This window comes from Empidonax traillii, unplaced genomic scaffold, assembly GCF_003031625.1.
Source record: "Empidonax traillii isolate 1590-97213 ecotype Southwest subspecies unplaced genomic scaffold, ASM303162v1 scaffold239:size738852, whole genome shotgun sequence".
Classification (NCBI taxonomy): domain Eukaryota; kingdom Metazoa; phylum Chordata; class Aves; order Passeriformes; family Tyrannidae; genus Empidonax; species Empidonax traillii.
Window position 1 is genome coordinate 585,053 of NW_020955432.1, and position 11,478 is coordinate 596,530.

General features: G+C 44.0%; 1 protein-coding gene across 6 annotated transcripts in view; it reads left to right on the plus strand.

The window, feature by feature from the left end:
* NCOA6 (nuclear receptor coactivator 6) overlaps positions 1-8,557 on the plus strand; it is a 45,250-nt gene extending 36,693 nt beyond the window's left edge. For 2 of the 6 annotated variants that reach the window (XM_027888502.1, XM_027888503.1), the window contains exons 13-15: positions 161-229; positions 2,010-2,046; positions 4,868-5,857. In XM_027888502.1, coding sequence (XP_027744303.1) covers positions 161-229; positions 2,010-2,046; positions 4,868-5,075 — 314 coding nt within the window. In that variant the 3' untranslated portion in view covers positions 5,076-5,857. Of the gene's footprint in view, positions 1-160; positions 230-2,009; positions 2,047-4,538; positions 5,858-7,954 lie in introns of those variants that run through there. The other 4 variants (XM_027888505.1, XM_027888507.1, XM_027888508.1 and 1 more) reach the window with 4 other exon arrangements.
* Positions 8,558-11,478: the final 2,921 nt, after the last annotated feature.

The following is an 11,478-nucleotide window of genomic DNA, read 5'->3' on the forward strand; positions in this document are numbered from 1 at the left end:
GGGGGGGGAAGTGGAGGGCAAGTTCAAATATCACATTTCTAAATTCCAAAATGCAGTCAGCTGGGAGATAGAGAATGTTGTACCAGTGGCCCGATCGCACCACAGGAATTTCTTTGACTCCCTTTGACAATAATACTTTTTCCCTCCACTTTTATTCTAGCATCCTCTCAACATTTAACACAGAAAAAAAGTTCAATTGCAACATCAGAAAGTACTGTTCAAAGAACAGGTAAATCTTCCTTTGGAAAACCAGAATAGAGGTGAACTAAACCCTTTATGTTTGGAACTGAAAATGCATTCATTTGAATGCATGTTCGGTGGTCACTAACATGCTGGGTAGTTTGGGGCTTTGGTGGGGGGTTTATTATTATTTGTGCTTTTGGGATTGTTTTTCTTTGCTAGATACCTTGTGCTTTAGAAGTCTCCAAATCCTTGTAGGAGATTCAGCATGGGATCAAGTAAAACAACAAAAAATCACTAGGGAAGTTTTTAGATACTCAGTGATCAACTGGAGGGAATGGATTTGTAACAATGACAGTTTTAGAGTTGTAACCTTTTTTTTTCTGTTCATCTTTTAATGCCCCCTCAGCAGTGTTTGTTTCAAGATGGAGCCCCAGCAGATGACTTTTTGGTGTTGCCATCTATTATCATGGTGTCTCACCATCAATTTCTAGGAGTTTTAAAAAAGTAATTCCCGAGACGAGTAGGGAAAACAGATGGATGTGGGCTTGCTTATGGGGAGTGCCACTCTCCATCGATTTGCCATCTCTAATCTGATTAGAAGTAGAGTTTTCAGAAGGTAAAAATTGTGCTAAATTGTTTTCTTTGTACTTCCACCATACCCCCTGTTGATTCACATCTGACACGTTGCCCAGTGCTGCTCTGGCTGTATTGTAGAGTTCCTGATGGGAGTAAGCACTGATTCCCTCCATTTTTTGCCACTGGATATTCTCCCTGTTCAAATTTTGGATAAGAAGAAAGGTAATTCTTTCCTTATGTCGCTTAGTCTCTTCTTCCTTTGCTCCCAAGACATCTGTTTTTCCCAGATGGTGCTATATCCATTTACACTGAAGAGGCTGATGCTTCAACACTGCAGGTTTACCCTAAGAGGACAGATATTACCCATTTTCTTTTTTTATACCTTTATTCTTTATGTATGCTCTAGCAAACTTTGGGTGCTAAATTGATCTCAAAGGCAAAGCCCCAGTTTGTGCCCCACTGTCCCCGAGGTCTGACTGGGAGGGACTGAGCTGGAGCTCACTGTGGGCAGCGTGACAAACCACAGGGAGTTAATCTGTGGTAATCCCAATATCTGTGGCAGTTTCTCATGAGAAGGGCTCTGTTTAGGTGTAGATCCTCCCTTTCAACAGAGAATATGGTGGATATGAGGAGAATTAAAATATGGACAGTAAAAAGACTTGACATTTTATATGCTGGAAAGGAAAGGTGTTTGTTGAGGTGAACACTCCAGAGCAAACCTGACCTGTATGTGTAAAATCACTGTGAGAGAGAGAGAAGGCAGGTCAGACTTCTCTTCATAACATCTCCCCTGAGATTTTCTCCAATTCTGTACAAGTGTAATTGGACTTCATAAATTTGTCTTCGTCTGCATTAGAAGATACTGCTGAGAGACAGTTGGGTTAAGGGAAATTTACATAATAGAGCCAGATGGGTATTTTTTAATTAGTTTAAAACTAATAAAACCTAGGAGTTTCAGAAGAAATGAACTGTCTAAAATGGAAGTTAAAAAAAAGGAGAAAAGTGTAGCCCTTGTCAGGGAGTTTCTCTACATTTTTTTTTCTGCAGGATTTTAACTTTTGCCTGTCTTGAGGTAGTGCAGGCTGTAATCAGACTTGGCCAATATGGTGTTTGATATATTAACTTGCTTTGCTTTGAGAGAATTTTATTCTTCAGACCTAATACCTAATAGAAAAATGTGAGCTAGTCATGCCTTGTCAGCAGGTATGTACTGCTACAGCAGACTTTAAAATTATCTTTTTCTCTTGTAGAACTTGAGACAAATGCTGCAGTAGTTGCTGGTCAAAGGTAAGGAGATAGTCTGTGTAGATTCAGAGTAGATATAGCTTTCGTGGGAGGAAGTCCCTTTCTCTTTGCTTCAATTGCTCAACTTCTACTGCCTTTCATTTTCTTGGCCATACCCTTTCTTTCCTGCTAAGAAATCAGGCCAGTTGAGGGTTCCACACCATTGCTGAAATGTAGAATATAAAGTAACTTTTTCCCAAGTCTGTGTTTTTGGCAGTGTTTCCTTTCATCCCTTCAGGCCTGGATTTTTCATGTCCTGGAAGGGTCTTGGTGGTTCCACAACAAATCAAAACTAAACCCCCCAAAGCCTGTGGTTTAGCATGTGAATTTTTGTTTTCTGAAAGGAAGTCTTTCAAAAGTTTGTTCTTCTTCTGCCTTCATGATTGTTTTCAACAGTTTTTCTCTATTTGCTTGTTGGCGTTTTGCCAACATCTGATAAGAAGGTCAGGTAGAAACTTCATGTTGTCCAAGTTAAGACATTCAGTAATTAAAAGACCATAGTTCAAATGGTTGTGTCCTGTCAGAAGAAAATGACAGTTTTGAAGATCAGCTTCTGTAAGATTCTAAACACCCCAGGCTCTTACACCCAGTCTGCAGTGACAGACCCTGGTCAGGTTTATGGCTAAACTGTGCTGGCACAGCTGACGGGTGTTGGTGCTGCCCTCGTCAGTGGAACGACCCCTAAGCCAGGGCAAGAGGTGCAGCCACCCCACTGGGCTTCTCAGGAGATGAGGCAGGGTCTTCCTTTGTAAGAGAGGGGATGCAGGATGCTTCCTCAGATCAGGAATGACTCTGGATGGAATATTTAACCGTATTTCCCTTCATCTGGTGAATACAGCACTGGCATCTTTGAAGTTGTATCGAAGATGAACTGAAATTTCACAGCAAGTTTTCTTTGGGGTAGAATTTTTCTGAAAAGCTGAAGGTGGAACACTTGATAATTGAGCAGATTCTCCAAATAAAGTGTTCTTGTGTGACCATCCCTAAACTCAGCACATCAAATTACTACAAAAGCATTTTTCTAGGGTTTTCTGATTGATGTTTTTCTGAGCAAGACCAGAAAAGAAGAAAAGTTTGCAGGCAAACTGAGTCTAGTGATGGCTGATACAGTGGGCACCTTTGGGCTCCTGGAGTTAAATACCCCATGGGACAAACCTTGATAGAATCACAGATGGTTTAGGTTGGAAGGGTCCCTAAATCTCATCTCCTCCCATCCCCCTGCCGTGGGCAGGGAAACCTTCCACTAGCCCAGGTTGCTCCAAGACACATCCAGCCTGGCCTTGAACACTTCCAGCAATGGGCAGCCACAGCTTCTCTGGGCAACCTGTGCCTTATTTCTGCCTAATATCTAATCTAAACCTACTCTCAGTTTAAAACTATTAAAAAGCTTTAAAACCTTAGAGGAACCTTGCAACCCACAAAGCAGTAGGAATATTTTCACTTGGGCTAACTTGATTTCCTCCTGTAAAACAAGGGAAGTGGTATATTGGTTCCTGTGAGACAATCCCAGCTATGGATTTAGCCACTAGAATCTGTAAAAATTACCTGTACTAACTGAACTCGAGGTGCTGATGCCTGTTTGCTCCCCTCCTCCGAGGCTGGTGACTGCTGGTTCAGCTGTGCCCATTCCATAGGAGAACAGTTTTAGAGCTGTTTGGGGGATCCAGTTTATAGGTTGCCCATAGTCCTGCCTTATGGGGAAATAGATCCCAATCTTTATTTTGGATCTGAGACAATCCATGTGCCTCTGTAGTCTCCTCTGCTGTGTGTGTCCTTGCTTGAGAATGTTTGTCTTTCCTTCCATTGACAAACTGTTTTATTTCAGATACCTGCTATTTAACCCTACAAGTATGTGTCATAGTCTCTCCCCTCAAAGCAGGACTTCCCTGAAGGGTGACACTCCAGTCTCTGATTCAGGCAGCCTTTCTTGAAATCCTGCAAGTGTCACCCAAAGCGCCTGAAATGGGCTTTCTTTTTCCTTTTCCATTAGGGCAGTAATTTATTTGGTTAATTAATTACCTTTGAATTCACAGGAGATAAGTTTAGCCTAATCTTCGGAAACTGCTTAGTCATCAGAAATTATCTGGCATTAAGGAGAAAACACCCAAGGCTCAGGATAAATTTGCAGGTTAGAGGGTGATAAAGTAAAAGAGGAGTTTAATAAAACATTGTAGCACTCCATTTGTTGTCTCAGTGGCAAGAACCACAGATTTCCACAGTACCTAAAATTAATTTTTTATAGCAGAAAAAGCTTTCTCTTACAAAAAAAAAGTATTTTAACTTCAAGCTCTGAGGCTTGCAGAAAGTTTTAAATAAGCCTTAATTTTTAATATGTGAAGAAATCACTTGGATCAATGGAGTGAGTCCTTTTAGCAAACACAAAAGCTGGCATACTCCCTGAAGAGTTCCTAATTCCTCCTGATGTTCATCTGCAATTTCAACTCTGTATCCCCATACTGCAGCAGTCTCTAATGTAACCTGTTTGCTTTTCCTAGACTTCAGTAATGGTGGCACCTGTGGAAAACAGAGCAGACAATTTATAATGCATCTAATTTCTTGGTCTTCTAATGTTGAAAATATTCTCTTTGAGGACTTCTCAATTCTGTATCCTCTGATAATTTTTGATAGAAATGGACTATACTCTGGCTTACTCAGGTCATTCTTCATCTGATAGAACTTCTGGTATCTCTAGCGTTTCATATCTTCAGTGCTAATAGTCCGGAACTGGCACCTGTGTCGGGCCATCCTCCAGCTTGTCTGACTTGCATAGAAAAACATTATTCTTCTTACACTTCATCAGAAATATTTTGTCCCACTTTATTAGTAATGAGACAAAAGAGAATTGTGAAAAGTCTAAAACTCCAAATAGAAGAAATTCAAGAACAGAGGATTCTGCCGCTTCACAGGACACTGTAGAGAACGGGCAGCGCAAGAGATCCTCCCGACCTGCCTCTGCGTCCGGCACGGCAAAAGGTAACGTGCACAGCATCCTTTCTGTGGACAGGGCAGGACTGGCCTGCTTCCCCAGATAATGCCCTTGCAGTAGCTGCCTCCTAATGCTGGTTTGCAGCTTGTTGGGTGCTTTATCTCTAGTTTTGAGGATTTAGCCACGGGTTGGTGTTGAAGCATTTACTGACATCTGCACTTGCAGTAAATCCTGTATGAATTGCCCTCTGTTATACTTGTGGAACTTGCTCTGCAACACTCACCACCATAGTGCTCAGCACCTTGCCTAGTTGAAGTTGAATTCTCTTGGCAGAAATGTGTTGAAAGGACTGTACTCAGATAAAAAAGTGACATTTTCTTTTTCCTGAAGCCCGAAAGACACAAGACTTAAGTCTTCCCAAGTGCACGGTCAGCTCTTGCCAAATCAAATGCTGAGGTTCGGGCACGCTCTGAAAGCTGCCAGGATGGCAGCCTGGAGCATCAGGGAGTGCTGTGCACTAGCACAGAGCCTCAGCTCCTCTTTCCAAGAACACCTGAAATCCTGAAGTTAACCCCTGGCATTAGCAGGTGCTGACATACCATATTCCTACCCAGGTCACAGTCTTTAACAATTATGCAGCATTTGTGTGATACACATGGCCCAGTGCCAAGCTGAAGCTAATTCTGTCAGAATCTTGTGTTTAAAGGGTCAGAAAAATGCTGTTGGATCAAAGTTATGCAAGAGGGTAGAGAGAGACCATCAGGAGGCAACACTCTACCAATATTTTAAAGATAATATACAGAACAAAGAGGTATTAATATAAAATGATTATAAAAGGAAGTCAAGTTGAATTCAGCAACCATTTCCATGCTGGAGATGCTAAAGTGTGATGGTGTTTTAAGAGAAGCCTTCCAGCTATATGTCATTGTGCAATGGCTCCCAAAGATTACCCAGGGGACCTGTATGTTCTGCACTTTTGTGGCTGTTGAATTTAAGTACATTTACTTCTTGTGGCAGGAGTGTGCAGAAGAATCTAAGTCTATTGTAAAAATAAATTCTCTTTCATGATTGTGAAGAAAAGTTTGAAAAATGTGAAGCCAATGTAAAATCCCTTTGGTGATACCTGCCTGAGTTTGAGGGGATCTGAAGCGTGTGACCTGCCCCACACACTGACTGGATAAACCTAAAGATGACAACCAGTGGCACATCAGATTCTGAAAATGTGGGAACATGAAAGTGCATCAAATTTAAATAATACCAGAACTCTCACAGGGGTTGGTGCTGACTGTGTAATTCATTTACCTCTGTAAGTAAAATCCTTGCTTTTAAAACATGCATCTGAACCTGCTGCAGAGTCTCAGGGGTTTGCTGGGTGCAGCTCTCCATGGAGTGTGGCTGCCTTATCTCCAGGCTGCAGGAACATGAGCCAAACCAGGTGCTCGGTGGCAGAGGGTAGGGAGGTGGCTGTGGAAGTGTCAGCTGCCTACAAGTTTGCCACTTGTGCCTCCTCTGTTGTACATTTTGGTCAGTGAATCAGAGCCTAATGATTCTGGTTTGGGTGCCCCAGGCCTCAGTGCATTATCTGTATCCTGAGAAACCCCCTAATCCGTGGAAACAGGAATGTGGGGCTGAGGAGAGTTACCTCTTGAGACAGAGGCTGTTTAAGGTCATTATAAAAACAGCAATTAAGATAAAAACTTAAATGCAGCAGGGAGAGAGAGCAGACTTTGATTGGTGGGAGTAGGAACTCCCTTGGTAGCACTGGGAAGCAGGAGGGTCACTGTGAGAGAAGAGAACACATGGAGAGTCAGCCTTGGCCATGTGTACGTGCCATGCTCCAGCGTACAGCTCTTGGGGAGATGTTGGCGATGCTCCCAGGGGACTGGGACAGGTCCTGAGCTGTGCTGACCCATTCCTCCTCCCAAACACAGAGCTTGGAGCAGCAAAGGTGGCAACAGCTAGTGCTGAAGCTACTTCAGAGTCAGCCTTGCTGCTTGGGGGGGCTCCAGGCTGCAGTTGTGCCTGTGGAGGTCCTTCACTCCTGAAATTGGTACTGTATTGGTATTTTCCCTTTCTGGAGTACTTTTTCCAGCAAGGGCTGTTTCAGCATTTACTGTAGCTTCGAGTTTGTTAAATTTTGAAGTGTTGATTGTTTTTTCTAATACCATGTGTAACAGCCATGTACTGTTACTGTTCTAGTTTTAGGTGGACTTGGAAATTTTTTCCCTTTTGACATTTAAAATATACACAGCTGCAATAGCTTTTGGAAAAGATTGTAAAGAGCCAAAGAGACATTGCCAACATTTTAAGTCACATTTTTTTAAAAATCTAAAGATGCAAATGCCCTCGGTCCTTACTCTTTTTTTGTTTTGAAGGGGAATCATAGTGCCTTGGTAAGTGCACTGGACATGTCACCTGCTGTCACCATGACTCTGCGGGTGCTAGTATTTGTGTCTCTCTTCATAGGCTGTGTTCCTGAGACTCAGTTACACTGAAGAGACTCGTTTTCCAATCACTTTCCAAGAACTCACACAACTAGGTTCTTAACTTGCGTGGCAGGCTCCAAAACACCTTCCCCAGCTGTTGTGGGGCACCATCTCCGTGGTGCCCGGGGCTGACAGGCACGGGTGGTGCCCAAGGCTGTGCTTCCTTCTGGGATAAATAAGGCCCTGCAAGCTGTGGCATGTGGGGAACTGAACTTAAAGAACAGTTAAAAATATCTGGCTCTTCTTTTAGAGGCTTCCTGAGAGGCAGACTCTCTGCTGAGAGCGGCTCGGGGCCGTGGTGTGGCAGCTGCCACAACTGTCGGGGCGATGGGTCCGGTCGTTCCAGCTGCTGAGGAGTCAGTCCCAGTGCTGGGAAATCCTGGTCTCCAGAGGTTTCCACTCTGGTGTGAGTTTGGAAGAATAACAGGGCAATCTGTGCCCCTCTTGGGAATGGCTTACCAACTCCGTATCCATGCTTTTTTTCTTCTCTTGATTTCAGAAACGAGTACCAGTGCAATGCAGTCAAAAAGAAGAAAATCCAAGTAAATTACTGCATGGAAACATGAGACTTGTAAATGAGTGTGAATTTACCAATAGCAATTTTGAGCTGTGATTTTTCTTTTTTAAATAAAATTCTGTACAGTAAGTCATTTTAATATTATACTGTTCCCAATAAATGATTTTTTTTTTCTAAAAAACAGATAAATAGTTATAAAAACTGGGTTCTTCTAAAACCCCCTGGATTTACAAAGCGAAGTCCAGGGTTAGCACATTAGGGTAATGTGTTTGTATGAAACGGACGGGGAGGGGAAGACAATTGTAAATTTATTTGTTTCCACTTTTCATAAACAATTTAGAATACAGGGTTGTCATTTTTAGGTATTAAAATAATGTATTGTGCTGTTGTTGAAGTACTGTATGTGAATAGCAGTCTGAGGGTTTATAAACAAACCCCATATTGTTTGGAAATGTAAATAATTTTATTATATAGTAGATCTGATGTATTTGTTGTAGAAATGGACCAGTGAAACAAAAAATAAATTTAAGGGTTTGTATAATGTGGAATCCCTCATGCTCTAAATAAATGTTATTGTCCTATAAATTGGGTTGAATTATTATTAGCAACAGCAGCAGCATCATTCCAAACAGGAGGATTGAAGGGATTATTTAGAGCTCTGGGCCTGCAAGCTCCTTATATGGAGCTTTGGAAAGGAATTTGTTTAACCACAAACAAATTAACTGATGCAGTTGTTCCTGCAAAGCAAGGAAATAGGGAGGGCCACCCTGTCCCCCCCGGGATCTGTGCAGGGAGCACGGGGCGAGGAGGCTCCCACAGAGAGAACAGGCAGGGAACAGGCAGGGGACAGGCAGGGGAAGGGCCCGTTGGGTGGGGTGAGGGCTCCTGCAGGGCTGCGTTTATCTGCTGACGCTGCTGCCATCGGGGGGGCAGGGGGGGCTGTGCCGAGGAAAGTAGGTCAGGTTTGGTGCTCCCAGGAGAACCAGGAGCCGGCTCTGCAGATTGCTCGGGCCTTTGTGCACAAGCACTTTCACCTTTTCTCTTTCTTACTGAATTTTAAAAATACGCCTCTCGAAAGGCCAATTAAATATAAATTGTCATTAAATATAAGTTGTCAGCTTTCATAATGACAAATTACCTATTGGTGTACAAGCTGATAGTCACAGAATTGCAGAATTGTTTAAGTTGGAAAAACCATGTAAGACCATCTGTTCCCCCAGCACTGCCAAGGCCACCACTGAACCGTGTCCCCGGGTGCCACATGTTTTTAAACCCCTCCAGGGATGGTGACTCCCACCACTGCCCTGGGCAGGCTGTCCCAGTGCCTGACCACCCTTCCCCTGCCCGAGGGGGGAGCAGCTCTGCAGGGGGAGCCCTGGAGGAGAGCAGAGCCCAGCTGTGTGCAGGGAGGGCTGTGCTGTGCCCGCAGGATGGCAGCCCGTGGGTAAGGGAAGTGATTGTTCCCCTTTTCTTGGCACTTGTTAGACCCCAACTGGAGTGTTGTCACCTGGTTTCCAGCACCACACACCCACATACACAAGAAGGATGTTGATAAAGTCGAGGCCACCAGGATGGCCAGGGGTTTCATCACCCTTTCATGTCTTGGAGAAGATGCAGCTGGGCTCTTACGGAGGTGGGTGCTGGGAGGAAAGGACACCACTAGAATACACAGAAGGAGAGGATGTTCTGACTGGAGAGAACAAAATATTCCCCCGGGATGTTGGTGGTGGATCTCTCTGGGGTGAATTTCAAACTTTGGCTGAACAAATCCCTGTACAACATGGTATGAGTTCTGTATTTACCCTGCTGTGTGCAGGGTGTTGGACTGGACCTCCCAAGGCCCATCCATCCCAAATAACCCTGTGCGTTGTCTCCACTGCTGAATTTGGTTTTCCTGTGAGAAAGTTTGTCAAAGCTCACTCCCATCTATTTTTTCATTCCCAATTCCTAACAATTCCTTGAAGTGCTTCCCCAGCTACTGGGGGATCATGTGTGTGACACCTGGAGCACCCCTTGGCTTGGCTCTGCTGGAGGAGCTGGAGCAGCTGCTGGGCTGGGCAAGCCCCATCCCAGCCCTGCCCCAAGCTGCTCAGGGCCGTGTCTGCTCCCATCTTGGGTATCTCCAAGGATGGAGGCTCCTCAACCTCTCAACCTGCGTCTGTGGCCAACCACTCTGGAATAAAAAAACCACTTTCTTATGTTTAAATTATATATATTTTTTTTTTTACCTCAATCTGTGCCTCTCACCATGCCCTGGGGCTGAGGATGTTCTGTCTTCTGTATTTCCCCCATCAGGAATCTGCACACTTGAGTAGGATGTCCCTGAACCTTCTCCAGGCTGGGCGGTTCCAGCTCTCAGCCTCCTATCTGCTGGATGCTCCAAGCCTTTAATCACCTTGGAGGCATCTCTTTCTCTCAGTGGGTGGTGAAAACATCTCCCACTGCTGGCTATGTGCTTGGGGAAACATGATGCTGCAGGGATCAGCTCATCTGGGACTCGTGATTTCTCAGGGCAATCTGCTTTAGCTCTGTAAATTGCCTGCTGAGTTGTAGGGTTTGGTATAATGTGGAGGGGAAATAAATCCCCTCCAACACCTCAGCTTGTGCCATCCCCTCTCCTGTGCATCGTTATCTTCAAAGGGGACATTTTTCTGTTACCTGTCTCTTACAGAATTGACTTTTTAAAGCTTTTTTAAAAAAACAGAGCTTTTTAAAGACAGGTTTACTTGCAGGCTTTAAAAGGAACACACATAAAATCAGAGTTTAAATAGATTTTTTTTTATTATTTCTTGTGATTTTTCTTTATATTAGATTTCTTTTCTCAGTCAAGAGACAGCATTACAATCTAACAACCAAAACCAGGTTACATACACACAGGCACACTACACAACGTACCCCAGGCAGTCGTGTCCTTCCCTCTGTTGACACACAGCAAATGTTTACACAGTGTCCTACGAGGAGGAGACGCCCTTTCCCTACTAACCTCGCTCACACCAACTGAACACAGAACACACGAAAAGGACGGGTTTTGTCAGCTTTGAGTTTCGGACAAGGTTTCAGTCCTACAGCATAGGTGATGTAGAAAAACGTGGGCCTTGTTTTCGCCTCTTCTCCAAGGTTCGGAGTGGCAGCTGACCCCAGGTAAGGCATTCAGCAGAGCCCAGGCACGGAGAGCTGCTTGACGGCCACGCTCTGCCCCGGGCTGGCAGCGGGCACAGGGCGGCTGGGATGGCAACATTCTCCCGTGCATTTTAGGGAAGGCTTAAGGCGACCTTTTCCAACCTTTCTGGAGAGGAAACATCAGCTGTGGAACACACCGGCTGTTCTGGTGCTCATCCTCCCTGCTGCTACTGCTCTTGCTTGCTCTCCAAGCATGGCCCAGCGAGGAACTGGGGCTTAGGCTGAACTTTTCAAAGCTGCCTAAGAGATTTAGCATCCAAAATGCTAAATGCTTTTTAGCTAAAAAAAAAAAAAAAAAAAAAAAAAAAAAAAAAAAAAAAAAAAAA